This window comes from Lutjanus erythropterus, chromosome 2, assembly GCF_056507025.1.
Source record: "Lutjanus erythropterus isolate fLutEry1 chromosome 2, fLutEry1.hap2, whole genome shotgun sequence".
NCBI lineage: Eukaryota > Metazoa > Chordata > Actinopteri > Lutjaniformes > Lutjanidae > Lutjanus > Lutjanus erythropterus.
Genome location: NC_139318.1, coordinates 46,805,490 through 46,823,061, shown reverse-complemented (window position 1 = coordinate 46,823,061; position 17,572 = coordinate 46,805,490). Strand labels below are relative to the sequence as shown.

At 39.3% G+C, this 17,572-nt stretch overlaps 2 protein-coding genes across 2 annotated transcripts; both read left to right on the top strand.

Annotated features, from left to right (window-relative positions):
* The first annotated feature begins 13,308 nt into the window (after positions 1 to 13,308).
* On the top strand, positions 13,309 to 15,180 carry LOC146332340 (uncharacterized). The gene is made up of 2 exons (XM_084743648.1): positions 13,309 to 14,102; positions 15,081 to 15,180. Exons 1-2 carry the CDS (start codon positions 13,480 to 13,482, stop codon positions 15,178 to 15,180), a joined length of 723 nt encoding a protein of 240 aa, XP_084599774.1. The 5' UTR covers positions 13,309 to 13,479.
* Positions 15,181 to 16,066: 886 nt separating this feature from the next.
* LOC146332339 (uncharacterized) lies at positions 16,067 to 17,261 on the top strand. Its single transcript, XM_084742021.1, has one exon. The coding sequence runs from the start codon at positions 16,099 to 16,101 to the stop codon at positions 17,089 to 17,091; it is 993 nt and encodes a 330-aa protein (XP_084598147.1). The 5' UTR covers positions 16,067 to 16,098; the 3' UTR covers positions 17,092 to 17,261.
* The last annotated feature ends 311 nt before the right edge of the window (positions 17,262 to 17,572 follow it).

The following is a 17,572-nucleotide window of genomic DNA, read 5'->3' as shown; positions in this document are numbered from 1 at the left end:
TAAGAGAGACTGTCCCTCAAAACTCTGTCTTCTAGAATAAAAAATAATTCAACTGCAAAAGGAAATTATGCTTAATATTCTGATTTAACGGAGCTTTTTGAATTCATAAGGCAAATAATTACTTGTCTTTTTCAACATGGATGAGTGATGCAGGTCAGTGAGTGGAGGATGTTTGCAGGTTGTGTTCAGACCTGTGTGTGTCGGACTCCTCAGCGTCAGGGATCACCTCTCCCCCCTGAGCCTCTGTACAGTATGTTTTCCTGTCAGGAAACTGCAGCCCAGAGGCCACGTCAGAGACCACAGCAGGAACAATGTGACACAATAAAAAGGACAGAAATATGAACAATGGAGCATCCAAGAAACTGTGTCCCAAAAAGTCCCCCAAACTGGACGACAATGTCCCGTCATTCATCCAGATATAAATCCTGAGACAGAAAAGAAACAAAGATCAGGTGGAAGTTTCTCATCTGGTCACTGTTTACATGCATTAATACATATCAACATCATAGATCCAGGAGAGAAGCCATGAGATTTCTCTTTTACTCACAGCACTGCCAGGTTCTGCAGATGTCTAAGGCTGGATCAAACCAGCAAGGATTGATTTTTAAATTAGGGTTTAACTTTAATTTATGTTGCACCAAATTTTTGAACCAGTTTAGAATTAAGTAAGATTAAATATAAATGTCTTTTTAGTTTTTACTCTAAACCTAATTTAATTCTGTTGTACCAGAACTTTAAGGTACTGAAATAATAAACTTTTATAAGTACTTTTAATAATTATAAATAGCTATAGATAACTGACAGATACAACAACTTTAATTAAGAAAAATTATCAAATATATATATAATGCTGCCTATGAAACTAAAAGAATCAAAAGATAAAAACAATTTGAATTATGTTCTGTAAGAAAAATATCAGACAACATGTACATGATACAGATACAGACTGAGATATACGGCTGTGTTAGGCTGTTTTATTCTGACCAATAAACTGCTTCTGCCTCTGACTCAAAGTGCTTCACATAAGACAAGGCACCGAGGAAAGAAACACTAAGCAACATAAAAAGACATTTAAATAGGACTTTAAAGCATGAAATAAAGTATAAGATAAAACATAAAACAGGAGAATAACAGTTACAGAGCAGTTTTGATGGGGTGCAAGATATGAAGAAGTTCTGCATTAATTAATCTATTAAAATGCAGCAACAGAAACGTCTTGAATCTTAAAGAACTGAAAGCTGAAGCAGACCTGCAGTTTGTTTCAGATATACGGTGCATGAAAACTGAATTTTTAACTTCACGACTTTCAGTATTACATCATTTACAGCTCTGTGCACTATAATTAAATTCAATTTATTTTAAAAGAAATTATCTCTCAATGAGTCCAAGAAGGGTTGAGTTTAAACGTGCAGATGAATGTGTCAGTGTGTTTCAGCTGCAGAAGTCCTGCAGTGTTTACTTCAGTCAAACATCACAGAGAAGCTCGATGAGAACAGATGCTGAATACCGGTTGTCCAGAAACGCATGTTGTTTGACCTGTAGCCGTAGTTACGGGATGCCTGGTTGGTTTTGTTGGGTAGTCATGGTTACGGGTTTACAGGTTGTTTTTAAGGTAGCCGCAGCTGACCAGGTTTTCTGTCTTTACTGCCCGTTCTGCACGTTCTCCATGTTCTACATTCCACCTCACAGTGAAGAACTGGGTGTGACAGTCAGAGGATTTAACTTGACTCATTCCTTTCATTCGTAACTGTGGAGCTTTAAATAGACGGGACTCCCAAAAAACTTTTTATTCAGTATAGCAGACTGTTGCTATGGACACAAATCTGATCATAGACTGTGGACTGTGAACAATAAAATCATTGTTAAATCAATAAAATCATTTTAAAATTAAACTTTTGTGTCACATAAACGTGTGTCAAATTATTGTGTAATAAACCCCGTCAGGATGATTCAAGACTTATTTCACAATAATGACCTGCTCATCGTACATAAGAGATCCAACAATTAACCCTTCCTAAGTCCCGCCCCTTTGATACCTCGGTCAACTTTGTCCTCTCCTGTTTCCTGTACGTAGATATTCTCTGCACTCAGCTCGTCTGTGTTGAAATGAAAATCACATTTTGAAGTTAAAAGTTAAAATATGTTGCTGGGGAACATGTAAAATGAAAAGATGGGCTGTAGAGTTGCATCTTAAATTTGCAAATGTTAGCAAAGGGCTAGCTAACTAGCAACCTAATGATTGATTTTGATTAGCTAGCTGGTTAGCTAGTGTTCTGCTCTCTAGCAAAATGCTGCTTATATACATCAAGTATTAACTAGACAGGTAGCTAGCATTTTGCTAACATTAGATAACTTAAGAAGTGCATTATACTACTGTATACAACAATACAGAAAAAAAAAATAATAAGAGATGTTAAAAAAAACACAACATGTAGAACAGTGGTACACAAACAAACATAAATAATGCTGAAGCGTGTTAGGATGCAAGTATTATAAAAAATGCATCTTGGTGGAACCAGTCTCGTACTGAATGTGCCCCTGATGCTTGGCGTTCCAGTGGTCAAGTCGCGAGAACACCGCTGCTAGGGTTAGCAACTGACGATATCTAGAAGCCACAGAAGCTAACAATTTAGCATATTAGCAAGACAGTAACATAACTCAGGAAATGCAAAAAACAACAAAAAGATGAGACCATAGGGAATATCAACATTTTCCTCAGAGATATTACAAAACATACAAAAAAAACCTCTGAAAACATCACAGAACACGTAACATCTCGGAGGGGGACGTCCGTATCGACTCCTCTCGTGAACACGATTAATACGACCCAGTTTTTAGGCAGCGAATTCCCAGGGTCATTTTGCTTATGATGATATAGTACAAACGTTGTGGTTGTGTATCTCTGTGCATCAGTCTGTAGATATTATTTACGTGAATCTCTGCTGCACAGCAATTAAAAGAATTAAAACGTTTTGTTGCACCAGTTAAGTTGCTGAACATTGTTGTGTTGTGATCAGCTGACTGTGAGCATCTGGAGCTAAATCCAGATTAGAAAGTCCCAGAGTGCTGAGAGGACAATACACCAGGCTTCCTGCTGTACACACACACACACACACACACACACACACACACACACACACAAAAAGAGTATCTACAAAACATGAATATTCAAGGACTCAAGGGACGAACAAAATTTAACCGTCAAGGACACTCATTGATACACAAACACACAGAGCTGCACATGCATGAGCCAACTCCCAAGAAGCAAGCACAAACACAAACAAGGTCTCATATCGTATACACACACACACACACACACACACACACACACACACACACACACTCAGCAGAAAATAGCTCTGAGACGCAGGAAGAACGCTGCATCCTGAAGATAACATCAAGATCCTCAGAGCGCCACTGCAGGAAATGCTGCTGCTGCTGCATCCAAGTAGGACACTCGATAAAGTTTGATTGATTTTCAGGAACTGCATCACTGCTTCAACAAAAAGAAAAAAAGAATTTGAATTTATACCAGTGTCAGTATCTGTCTCGGCTGACTGCTTCTTCTGCTGACACAAAGTTTGCATTCTTGTAAGACGGAAGAAAACAACAAAATAAAACAGAAAATGTGATGGCAGGATGGATGTGAGCTGCTTTTAGGTCCACAAAAACACCTGGTTAGTAACGTTCCCATGTCAGTCTCATGACTAAAGAATGTTTTAGGCTGAAGATGACAGCTCCTTAAGTCCTGCTGAACAGGCTGAGATCAGGGTTTGAGAGGTTTTCTTGACTCGTGTCAGGTTACACCGTGGAGGAGATTTACTGTCTGTACTGACCTTTTTCAACATCTTCAAAGTTCCCATGACACTTAGTCTGCAGAGAATCTGAACTTTGTGTTTCACTGAACTGAATTCAGCTTTAGTTCAGATGATTCTAGTCCAGTTCATTACCTTGATTATCTGTTCCTGTTTACACACTGCGACTGTGGCTCCCAAGCATTTTAGGCCGCTCGCCCTCCTCTACATCCTGATCCAGCTGAGCGACCTCCAAACTTCGGGGGACTTTTATTGCAAAGAATTTATAAGTAAAATGTTTACACATCGATCAGCTGCACTTCATCAGTAACTACACATCTTCAAGTGGCTGAAACGTCCGCTGTGCTGTGCTGAGGCGCAGAGTAAAAACAACGAGTCGAGCAGCACACGTGGAAGAAAAAGGAAGAAAAAGGCCTCCACCAAAAAAAAACGTGTCCACCTGGGTGAGTAAACATCTGCGTCTACTGCAGAGTCCTTTGACCTGGGAGTGAATCCTGATTGTACCCTGACCCATTTGAGAAAAAAGACAGATGTTAGTGGGTGTTTGTGGGTTTTTTTGTCCAGAGACAAGGAGGCTTTAATGAGGAACGGCCTCGTCCTGACTCCTCCCCCAACCAATCCTCCAATCAGAGCCAGGTTATATAAGGTTTATATAAGGCACCTGGTGGCCCTTGTTGTTTCCGTTGCCTCCTGCTGTCTGTCCTTTGCCATGTTAGGTGTCTCAGTTTGTTTGTGTTGTCTGAACATGTGTTGGACTCCCTCAAGCCCCGTACCAGAGGTGGTGAGTCGGATCACAACTCTGAAACATATTTCTATGCAGACTGGTCAATTCTGGTTTGCCCCCTTTTTCAGGTTCACACATGGTGAGGTCCCTTCACTTTATGCATGTGAGTAAATGCACTGTGATGCACCATGTCTGCTGTGAAGTTTGCTGTGTTTCACCTGAAATGATCAGCTGTTGCACCTGTGGACACTCCTCAGTGTCGTCTGCGTCTCATCCTAGTTTTCTCATTTTGTTTACGTTGGACTGAGTTCTGTAATGTGCACCACCATGTTAGTTTTCAGTAATTTTAAAAGTTTAGTTTGAAGTGATGTGTTTACTCTCCTGGTTGAGTAATGAGTAAAATCTGATTACTATTTTAGAAAAGTCAGACATTAGTAATTAGTAATGGATCCTGGTTGTGTGTAATCTGGTTTGACTGTGTGTCACTAAAGCCAGCAGCAGTCAGTCAGACGGAAACACGACCGGAGAAGCTTGTGTTTCTCTGTCTGCCCTACAAACAAACACTAACACACACACACACACACACACAGAGGAGTTTTTCATTCTTTGTGTGTCAACTCAAGTGGATCAATAACTCACACCATTGTTTCACACCATTAACTCCAACGTTTCTATTCAATCAAATACTTTAACTCAAGAACAAACAACCACGACACCAGAGCTGCTGGTGATGGTGATGTCAGTGGTTCCCAAACTGGGGGTCGCGCCCTCCTGGGGGGGCGCAGTGCGACTGTAGGGGGGACGTGGATGAAAATGCACAAACAAGAGTAGACACTCAAAGGACTATTAAATTACTCACCAATAATTTTTGATAATTAATTCATTGTTTTGAGTCATTTTGTAAAGAAAAATATCAAAATTCTTTGATTTCAGCGTCTTAAATGTGAATATTTTCTGGTTTCTTTACTCCTCTATAATGAAATTTTTGGGTGATGGACAAAACAAGACATTTGAGGACGTCGTCTTTGGGTTTGGGAAACAGTTAGAAAGAGTTAGTTGCAGCCTGTGACGGTTGTTTGAAACTAGGATGTCAATTGCTTTGATAAAGTCTTGTGTTTGTGTTGTTAAACCTATTCTGTACTTTTAAAATCTCACCCCTGACAAACAAATAAACCCTTCATATTATATTTTTAGAAAAACACTACAACTAACAGAGAAACTATTTAAAAAAAAAAAACCTAAAACTAAACATTTTAAACAATAGCCTAAACAAACTCTCTCTGGAAACTAAGTTGAAAACAAACATTAAAAAACGTATAAAAAATTCAAACTAATGAAAACTACACAGCTATAATAACTGTGAAACATGAAAATAACCTGCGGATGCGTTCAGAAACTTTCTGCAGCTTAATGATGAGATCAGTTTAAATACCAAGTAAATGAACAACAATATTTTGGATTTAATGTGGTGAAGTTGCTTCACCGCAGGATGTTTGACGAGCTGAGACACGAATTACAGCCGGAGATGTTTCTTCTTCTGATTAAAGGTTTAATGTGTATCAACACAGCAGCTGCCAAAAATCACATTTCTCCTGATTTTCAAACCTGCTCTTGATCTTTGACAGTCTGTCTCCTCCTGTTTTCAGTGTTTCTGTGCGTTCGTGCCAACAGTCTTTACTCAGAGGGAATTCCTTCATACTGAGGGTTTAACATCGACGTGTCACCTGCAGCTGAAGAGTTTCAGTCAAACAACATCCACTCTTTACAATCAGAACAAATCATGTCCTATCAAACAAACTTAAAACAAAGATTAATACTGACACTATTATTACAGATGTTTTGGTATTTATATATTTTAAATATATGAAATTTCATCCCAGACAAGTTAAAAATGTGTTAAAAGATTCAAAATCTAAAATTAACAATAACCACTAATAACATAGGTGTAAGGAATTATAATCAGCTTTGTTTTAAAATTAATTTCTTTTATTAAAATGTTGACCCTTTAAAGTTGTGTCCCAGATTTCAGATTTTTACAGAAACATGATTTAATCAGGCATAAAAAAGGATCAGCTGTACCGTAAGGACCCCTGTTTCACTCACCCAAAAAAAAAAAGAATTCACAAAAACCGGAGTTGACGGAAATTTTCATTTTCATTAGTAAATATATTTTAAAACAAAGACGAATATGATTGCTAATTTCTGCACATATGTTAACATTGTTAGATCTAATTTCTGAAGACTCATAACACATTTTTAAAGATGTTTTCTGGCACAGAGCAAGTTTAGAAGTAAAAAATAAATAAATAAATCAGACCAAAACATTTCATGAATTACATTTCACCAAAAGAATTAGAGTGTTGGTATTAATCATTTTCCATAATTGGTCCCAGTTCTCAAGAATAGGCGACAGAAATTTGCCTTTTATTTATTTTATATTTTGCCAGCTTTTGTACCTGTGTTTGAACTTATATCTATAAATCTGCTGAATATTTTGATCTGTAATTAGATCACTTTAAACTTTAACTGCTCAGCCTGCAGAGGTCACCTGATCTCACCTGAGGCAAGGAGGACATCACAAGCGCTCCTGCCTGGGAAGGCCACGCCCCCCTCAGGTGTGATCACTTCACCCAAATCAGAGCCTCTATATTATTCTATTGCCTCCCTCCCTCTGCTCTGCCTTTGACCCCGCTGACGCTCTGAGTCTCTCAGCCCACAGACGTTGGAAGTTAGAGGAGCTGCTCTTTTCTTTTCCTGCACCAAACCACTGTGGTCCACTGGATGATGGAACAGTCCATGTCAAAGGTCAAGCAGGAAATAATCGAATGAAATCAACACAGAAAGTTTGAGTCAAAAATACAAATGAAGTGGATAAAGGACCAAAAAGCAAATAGGTGGTGCAGAGAAGCCCTTGAAGGTTAATGCTGCAAAATTAAAAACATTTTAATATGTTTGCTGTTACCATGGACGTAAAGTTATGCACCTGTAGACGTACAGGATATAAAATGGGTCTTACAGTTTACAGTTTTCGGCACAGCACCTGTCCTGGATTAAAAATGAACTGAGGACTAAGACGACTCAAAGGAAACTTTTTCTCACAGCAGTTCGGAGCGAACTGACTGATAACTGGACTGAACTGATGATTCTTCAGCCAAAGCAGAGGTGAGACTGTTTTATGATTCATCTAAGCTCAGAAACTCTTCCTGTGTTTGCTGTGTGTGACACCAGAGCTGCAGTCGGTTGTTTAGCTTTCGTTTGTGTTAATATTTTTCCCATTCTTTTGTTAATGAGCTGTTGGCATCGACTGAGTGAAGCGGCTCTGTAAAAACCTTGTGTTGCTGAGATGCAGGTGTTGTTGTGTTCCTGTCTTGTAAATCCTGCTGAGATGCAGGTGAGTGTCTGTCTGTTAACCCTTTAAACAGTCCCTCCAGGAAGTTGACATGTTGCAATCGCAACAGTTCACACAAGTCTGACCAATCCCCATGAATCCTGCACGGCCTTGTAGCTGCAACATGAGTCAAAATAATCGCAATATTTTATTTTATAATATTTTTTCTAAATTGTTCAGCCCTGCTTTTGAAATAATTTCCGCTAATATTTAATAGAATATCATTAAATGTATCATATTAACAATAATGAGTTGAATGAGCAGAAGTTTTTGAAAAAAAAAAAGTATTTTTTTTGCTTCATTACCTCACTATGAAAGGACAAAGTCAACCGACAACCGTCAAGCATGATATTAGAAATTTGTTTTACCATTATTAGATTTTATTGCAAAAGGAGGCTGGGGTTGCATGAAGCCTGGAGCTGTGAACCAAGCACACAAAGTTCTCTGTGAGAACCAACAGAAATGTTTTCATCTACTCCCACCATCTGAGGATGTAAAGACCCAGTCCATTAACTTTACTTTTACTGGAAATGTGAAATGTTATTGGGACTGCTTTATCGAGTGCTGGTAACGAACGTAGCTAACAAGGATGGATTGACACAAGTAAGCTGATGACTAAGAGATCAAGTGGTGTCTGTGTGTTGCCTTCTGTTCAAGCTGAAGCTTTTGCCATGTTTTAAGTTGTTTTTTAAGTTATTTTGTAGGTTTTCACCTGTTAGCATGTTGCATGGCTAATGTTTATAGCTTCTGCACTCCAACAGGGTCAGCTGACATTGGATTAATGTTGTAATATGGAGGGGCAGTCAAGAAAAACTGTGTGAACACCCTTGCAGATGTGCAGAGGGGCTCAAAATAACTTAACCTCGCAAAACTGATTCATTCCAAAGGCCTGAAAACTAAAGTTGTGCTTTGGTTTTTGAAATACAACAGAGCTCAGTGTTACAGGGTAAGTTCCACTGGGCGCGTTCGACTTGGCAGACTGCGGTTCACCCTTTGTTGCAGCGGAATGTATTGGAACTTATTGCACGGGATCAAAGCCAAGCAGTGTCTGTTTGAGGCTTTAATGACACAACAGGTTCATGACAAACATCAGTATCAGTCATGTGGTGGAAGAAACAGTGACACAGACGCACTGATAGAGAAAATCAATAAAAAGATTCCAATCATCCATAACGTACACGTCATGTTCAGTGTTTCTCCTGATTGTTTTTCTCTGGTTCATATTGAAATTATTGGTGACCACTGAGAATTTTAATTTGTTTTTTTTTTTCTGAATTGTGGACATGATCAACACAACAAACAGGGTCATTTGCAGCCAAAACACTCAATCTGAAAATATTAAACCAAATACCTGCAAACTAATGACAATTAGCAAACATCAGAATGCTAACACGCTAAACTAAGATGGTGAACTTGGTGATTCTGCTAAACGTTAGCCTTTAGCTCAAATCACCGCTTTGTGTAAGTACAGCTTTAGAGAGTTACTTGCACAACTATTGATTGTCTCTTAAGATGAAGAGAGCAATTAGCAACAGGCTATTGGGGCTGTTAGCCTAAGATAAAAGAGCTTTCACACTGCGGTAATCCTGGAACATTGTAAAGTGAGATAGCCCTGAGTTTGTGGGGTTACCCCCTGAAAATCGACTAATCCCAGGGTTAAAAGCAGCCAGGGCCAAAAGATTAAAAGAAAAAGTTCATCAGCCAGGTTAAGGCAAATCACCTGTGTGAGATTACAGAGGGTTTAACCCAGAGCTGGAGGAAGAGCAGTGTGAATCATATAAGTCCTATCCCAGAGTTAACTCTTAGCCCAGGGCGAAGAATATAGTGTAAAAAGCCCTTTAGTGAAACTCTACCTAAAAATTTGCCCTCTTTCTTGGTTAATTTTGCATCAGAAATAGTCGTGTCTAGAAGGGAACCACGAAATCTCATGAGTGATTATTTTTCCACAATTCATGATCTTTCATTAACCAAGTGTTTTTTGTCTCTAAACATATCCAGATTTTAATCACAACCTTGTCGTATTATAAAACATAATTCACTTTTACAACGTGCACAATGAAGAAAAATGTAATCAACAGACCCTTTTTAATCACATCGAATAACTAATTAAAACCAAACTGATGAGAATAATGAACACTTGAACAAACATCAGCGTGATAAAAGCCACCTAAAATGACAGAAAACATCTGCGAGAAACATTTATTTACTGTGTGCTTTGATTTTTTTTTCATTTGGCAAAGTCCCATAGAACATGGAGTGGGTTTATGACCTCTACTGCAGCCGGCCACCAGGGGGCGATTGAGATGCTTTAGCTTCATATCTGGGTAGCTGTCATGTCGTCCATTTCTAATATGTGTCAATGGTAGAGATGAAGAAACGGACAAACCACAAAGTCAGAGACAAGGAGAGATTTTTTCAGCATAAATCTGTCTCTGGTAACATTTCATTGGTCTCCTGCTCCGTTCTGGAGTCTGAAACCACAACATGACTGAAGCATGTGTCACTCACAGGTATGTTGACCACCTGCACGCATGAGAGAAGATACGCACACAAACATCGAGTTTGTGGCAACTGTGGATTTATGCACAGGAGACAAATGACTCATAATAAACAAATGTCACAATATTTAATTCTCCACAGCTTTGAGTAACAGCGACCCATGAAGTCTCTATTCTGTTGCTCTTTTTCTGTCTGTTATTGTCTTGTGTTTCTTCTTCAGTTTGTTTTCCTCCTGTGGTTGTTTTCATCAGTCTGTGTTTTACAATCAGTGACTCACTGTTGTTTTGGCTCCGTCCACATTCAGATGGTGTAAACCTCATGGACGCAGCGTGCAGATATAATGACTGAATAACATGCCTTTATATTAATTATATTTTCATCTTCTACATGGGGTTACCTCTGTTTCTGTTGGAGTTTTATTGAGAAACTCTTTTTGAAACAGGTTTCAAACTGTAAAGTTGGGAAAACTTCAGTAGAAAATCTCATTTATACAAATTATCATAAATAAATATAACCATTATTATTTTCCTTCAATATCAAAGTAAAAGAAAAAAGTGTCTGCATTGAAAGGAGAAAAAAAAATGTGTGTTTATGTTTAATATTTGCATTGGACCTTTGACAACTAAACTTGAGTTAGTTGCCAGTTAGTTTGTAAAGTGACGACATGCTGCCCTCTAGTGGAAAGAGACTGGAATTTAAAACAAAGAGAAAAAGATTTTCTGTATCTTGAGGGTCAGTGTGTTGAAGAAAAAGAAATGACACTGGAAAAAAAAAAAAGTGGAAATAAACCAAATCAATAAGTGCACTTAAGCACAATTTGTACTATTTAAATTTTCTTTTCAAGATGAAATATTGTTTTATTCCTCCCCATTTATTAGCTATTTTTAATAGTCACATTATCACAATTCTGAAGTTAAGATTTATTTTGACTAAAACTTATTTAGCAACCAACCTTATGTAGTGTTCAAATAGGGAGGGAAACAAATTTTCTGTGCGATTAATTACAAACAAAGTTGATCCAAATAGATGCAAAATTCACATCATTTATGTATATGTGTGACCTTAATGTGTGTCGCGGGGCTTTTACCAGGTGTTGTGTGAAGAAAGCACCCCTGATGAAAAATACATCACTCCTCCAGTCAGCAGTCAACATGGACAGAGACGCTGATTCTCTCACCGTGTCGAACGAGGTCGACTCCTCCGTGGGTCGCTGCTGCAGACAGGTGGAGAAGTGGGAGTGAAGATAAATCCACTTTTTAATCCCAAAAAGTTTGCAACAAACTCTTGGCTCTTCTCCTGCCAGAGTCAGGTTCAGAGAATTCAGAGAATTTTGATTTTTTTTCTCAAACCAAATAGTTGGCAATTAGCCAACTTTGTCTTTTGATTGTCCTGTAATTAGTATATGTAGTACTTTTTTGTTGTACAACTTTTTAGTCAGGCACCTTTTTTGGACAGCTCAGGTGTGCTGCAGGGTCCTGGTAATGTTTATCCTGGGTGTGTGTGGAGTTAACGGGTCCATGCTGCACTGAGGCTGTATCTCATCCCACATAGAACACATTCGTGAAGAAAGTAAGTTACTAATTGTCTAGAAAATGTATCTGCTGGTTGTTTATGAGAGAAACGTTGTATGAAGCCCACATTATGTTCTGTTAAGTTACTGAGGCTGCTGTTGTTGAGGCTAATGTGTGGTAATTTTGCTCACTCACCAACTGAGTTACTGCTAGACACCTAGCTGTATTATCCTTCTCATTTACATTGGGTATATATGTGTAATACCAACTAAGCTATTCTGTCAGCTATTTTTGTTTACATAGCACTTGTATGTTATTGCTAGAGCAGTGAAGCACAGTGCATTCGGTATTTAATGTAGTGAATATTATTTGTATTTTATTGTGTCTTACAGAAACCATTCTACATTCTGCATTCCTCATCTCAAAGTCAGTTCATTAGACTGAGGATTCACCTGTAATGCTGCCAATCATTTAATTCTATAAAGAACTTGAACTGTTCTCTGTGTCTGTCTGAGCCTGAGAGATCTAGTGGAAAAAATGGGTGGTACATACTCACAAGAAGACTATGAGAGGTCTGCTGTCACATTTTATGAAACTGCTTTACAGAACCCATGCCTCCTACCAGATGTGGGCATAGATGCTGAAATACTGAAATATTCTGGCACTAACTCCAACACCGTGCTGCTGCAGACCTCTAATGAACTGCTCCACAGCGTGCCAGGCTTTGTTGAAAAGCTTGGAACAACAACTTACGTCTAAGTTTGTGGACCTTGGACACAAAGTCAACAAATACACCTCACTTTCCAGAGGTCTGGTTGGTTCCTGGTGTTGTCCTCCTGGTTTTATATGAAGGAGCCAACTGGACTTTATGTTCACACAGTTTGTCCAACTTTAAGTTTTATTTCTGGTCATTTGTACTCAGACCACTACTTGTATGGCGTGACTCTAATGCATCAGTTTATACCACTTCTTCCTGGAGGCTTCCTATAATGACTCACTGCTCGACAGGTGGAGAAGTGGGAGTGAAGATAAATCCACTTTTTAATCCCAAAAGTTTGAAACATAAACTCTTGGCTCTTCACCTGCCAGAGTCAGGGTCAGACAATTCAGAAAATTTGGATTTTTTTTTCTTAAAAAATTGCTCAAACCAATTAATTATTAAAATAGTTGGCAATTAATTGAATAATTGATTAATAATTGAATCACTGATTAATCATTACAGCTCTACTGTCCTTTAACTGGTTAAAATGTGGAGACTGAGGTAAATCATCAGCACTTTGTATGACTTGTGTCTGTCTGAGCCTGAGAGATCTAGTGGAAGAAATGGGCTCTGGAATTTAACAAGAAGACTATGAGAGGTCTGCTGTCGCATTTTATGAAACTGCTTTACAGAACCCATGCCTCCTACCAGATGTGGGCATAGACGATGAAATACTGAAATATTCTGGCACTAACTCCAACACCGTGCTGCTGCAGACCTCTAATGAACTGCTCCACAGCGTGCCAGGCTTTGTTGAAAAGCTGGGAACTGGTTTGGCTCCGATGACTTCAATCCCAAATGCTGTTGGACTCGGAGCGTTGGTGATTTCCATGATCATTGAGATCATCACCAAGAGCAACACTCAGCCAAACGTTGATTCCTACAGCATGCTCCGACGTGTGTTTGGTGAAGAGAAAGGTTCGGCCGTCCGGGACACGATGTCAGAGTATCTGAAGCGCCATCGAATATTCATGAACAACCAGCAGAGAATACGGGAGGATTTACGGAGACTAGAACAGCAGCTGAGCAACCATCTCACCGTCCTCAGAAACTCCCTGAAGCATGACGGACAGATGAGCACCCGCGGGTTCAAAATCTGGGTCAACGGAGCCGCCTTCCACCTCCAGATGCTGATCCACGAGGCTCAACTGAATATTCAGTCTGGTAGAAGTGCGTCAGACTACGTTCGTGATATCAATGCTGCCATCAGTTTGTATCTGGAGGAACTGGATCTTCTGCTGGAGAAATACAAGACTTACAAGACCAGTACTATGGGTTTCAGTTTGAAGAATCCCGGGTGCTACCATCGAGGATGTGCCTTTTCATCTGTATGTTTTTCCAGAGATACTGTGGCAGGTTGTGAAATACTTCATGACCACCCTGGTCCTTGTGGGGATCCAGAATTGCTTGAGGCTTATATGAATCATCTTTTCTCACATTATGAACCAATCTCAGGTTTGAAGAGTCATTTTTCAAACATGAAGAACAACCTCACCGCTCTGATTCACCAACATGGTTCATTCACTCTGCCATCAAGAAGAACAAATGATTAGTTTAGATTTGTTCTTAAATATCACTAATCACACGTACTGAACACAGTCAGATGCAAAAATAATGTCAAGGGAAAACATTGCACAAAAACCATCTTTATCTGTTTATTACTGATTTGTGAACTGATTGATTGAGTGTATTTCTCATTAATTCAATGTTTGAATGAGACTGACTCAAAGTGTCATGAAAGTCAGTGGCAAGAGACAAATTACTTTTTGATTCTGTTTGAATTGTGACATGAATAACACATACGAAATTTGTCAATTTAAAACATCAGTTTACAAGTCAGGAAAGACTCCGTTTGTTGTAGTAAAGTTTTAGTTTTGTGTGAAACTACTCAGTGAACTACATCTCGCACAAAATAATTCTAACATCAATCTCGCTGTCTTTTGTAATATTATCTCACCTGAAGTGTTTTATCAGCAGTGTTGGGGTTAGTTACTCAAAAAAGTAATATATTACATATTACATATTACTCTCAAAAATAGTAATGCCTTACTTTACTTTATTACTCCCTGGAGAAAGTAATTAGTTATATTACTAGTTATATTACTAGTTACATTTTTTTTCTTAATTACTCTATAATTGCCTGAGATGCATCAGATGGAGGGAGAACAGACAAAGGAGTTATCTTTCGAAAAGACAGCGATTCGACGGTAGAAAGACGTAACATTTCTTCTACTACGTACGAGGCAACAAGCTTATTTATCTCGGATTTTGATGTCGGTAGTACTTTATGTTCAAATGAAAGTTTTTGCTGCTTGCGGGGCTGCTCGTTCATGTCACTCTGTCGCTTCGCAACGAGCTTGATGTGTCTGTGCTGTCGCTCCAGGTGCTTCTTCCAGTTGGAGTTAGAGTTACAAGCGGAGGAGAGCAGCTTTCTCCCCGGGCAGAGTGAGCACGTCACCATCAAGTTATTTTCCTCCCGTTGAACACATTCAAAATAATGACTGAATCTCCACCCGTCGAAACTAGCTTTCTGCTGCTGGGAACCTTCCTCTGAAAAAGAGCTTGCGTTGTTGACGCTTCCATTTTTTCTCATCTGTCTTTGCGGGTGCCGCTCTGCTGCCGGCTGCCGGGTGTCGATCAACCGGTGATGGTAAATGATACCTCTTGCCAAACCCAGACCAATCACTGTTCCATTCACGCCCCCCTCCCTTTCCCTTCTGTTCTCTGTGTTGTGTGCGTTGTGTGTGATGAAGGTGCTACTGGCAAATGTAACGCAAGTAACTAGCTCGAGAAAACTGTAATAATATTACCATTTTCAGACGAGTATTGCGTTACACTACTAGTTACTGAAAAAAGTAATATTATTACAGTAACGCGTTACACCCACTGTTTATCAGTGACTCCTGGTCCTTTTATCAGCTGGGAAGAGAAAGAATGAGTAACAGTGCATTCTTGTGGGGTGTGAATGATGAGAAAATGATTTCCCGACTGTGAAAATAAACCTGTCCCATCAACTTGGAAAGTCGGAGAAGATTTTGTACATGAGTTGCCAAGTTGTTGTCTGTTGATGTCGTGTATGTAGAAATACAGTGGACAAGAGTAAGTGTTTGGTTGATAATTTTCTATAAATTCATGTATTGCATATCATTTGCTGTTCACGTAATTTGTAATGTACAGTAGTATTAAGTTGTAACCACCTACAACATCATACTGTTAGTTCAGTCCATCTAAGTTTATGGACCTTGGACACAAAGTCAACAAATACGCCTCACTTTCCAGAGGCCTGGTTGGTTTCTGGTGTTGTTCTCCTGGTTTTATATGAAGGAGATAACTGGACTTGATGTTCACAGTCTGTTCAGTCTGTTGGTTGTCTGAGCCTGAGAGATCTAGTGGGAAAAAAAATGGGCAGTACATACTCACAAGAAGACTATGAGAGGTCTGCTGTCGCATTTTATGAAACTGCTTTACAGATCCCATGCCTCCTACCAGATGTGGGCATAGACGATGAAATACTGAAATATTCTGGCACTAACTCCAACACCGTGCTGCTGCAGACCTCTAATGCACTGCTCCACAGCGTGCCAGGCTTTGCTGAAAAGCTGGGAACTGGTTTGGCTCCGATGACTTCAATCCCAAATGCTGTTGGACTCGGAGCGTTGGTGATTTCCATGATCATTGAGATCGTCATCAAGAGCAACACTCGGCCAAACGTTGATTCCTACAGCATGCTCCGACGTGTGTTTGGTGAAGAGAAAGGTTCAGCCGTCCGGGACACGATGTCAGAGTATCTGAAGCGCCATCGAATATTCATGAACAACCAGCAGAGACAACGGGTGGATTTATGGAGACTAGAACAGCAGCTGAGCAACCATCTCACCGTCCTCAGAAACTCCCTGCAGCATGACGGACAGATGAGCACCCGCGGGTTCAAAATCTGGGTCAACGGAGCCGCCTTCCACCTCCAGATGCTGATCCACGAGGCTCGACTCGATATTCAGTCTGGTAGAAGTGCGTCAGACTACGTTCCTGATATCAATGCTGCCATCAGTTTGTATCTGGAGGAGCTGGATCTTCTGCTGGAGAAATACAAGACTTACAAGACCAGTACTATGTATTTCAGTGTGGTGCCAATCCTGATTTGCCACATGGATGTATGTGGCGTTAGACCCGAATGTCATTTCAGTAATACTGAGGCACATTGTCAAATACTTCATGACCACCCTGGTCCTTGTGGGGATCCAGAATTGCTTGAGGCTTATATGAATCATCTTTTCTCACATTATGAACCAATCTCAGGTTTGAAGAGTCATTTTTCAAACATGAAGAACAACCTCACCGCTCTGATTCACCAACATGGTTCATTCACTCTGCCATCAAGAAGAACAAATGATTAGTTTAGATTTGTTCTTAAATATCACTAATCACACGTACTGAACACAGTCAGACGCAAAAATAATGTCAAGGGAAAACATTGCAGAAAAACCACCTTTATCTGTTTATTACTGATTTGTGAACTGACCTGATTGATTGAATGAATGTATTTCTCATTAATTCAATGTTTGAATGAGACTGACTCAAAGTGTCATTTACTCTCATCTCCTGATCTACATGTATATTTGATCTACTTAAGAACTTTCTGATTATGACTTTGTTTTGATGTATATCCTGCTTGTTATCAAATGATCATAACATGTTGCTCTCTTTTCCACATGCAAAAGATGCTCCAGACATGTTTTACAACGACTAAAATAAAATACACTGCTTTGAATACGTATTTTGTCTGTTTTTTTTTTCACAAAATATTCATTTACCTCATTGAAATTTTTTAAAATTGCATCTACACCCCCCCCCCCACCCCAAATTTCATGGCAGTCC

What these genes read in the sequence shown, in the direction of transcription:
- LOC146332340 (XM_084743648.1), top strand. Translation starts at nt 13,480, where the DNA reads ATGACTTCAATCCCAAATGCTGTTGGACTCGGAGCGTTGGTGATTTCC. An exon ending in CCTTGTGGGGATCCAGAATT is followed by an intron (nt 14,103 to 15,080) that starts GCTTGAGGCTTA and finishes CTGTCGCTCCAG; the next exon opens with GTGCTTCTTCCAGTTGGAGT.
- LOC146332339 (XM_084742021.1), top strand. Translation starts at nt 16,099, where the DNA reads ATGGGCAGTACATACTCACAAGAAGACTATGAGAGGTCTGCTGTCGCA.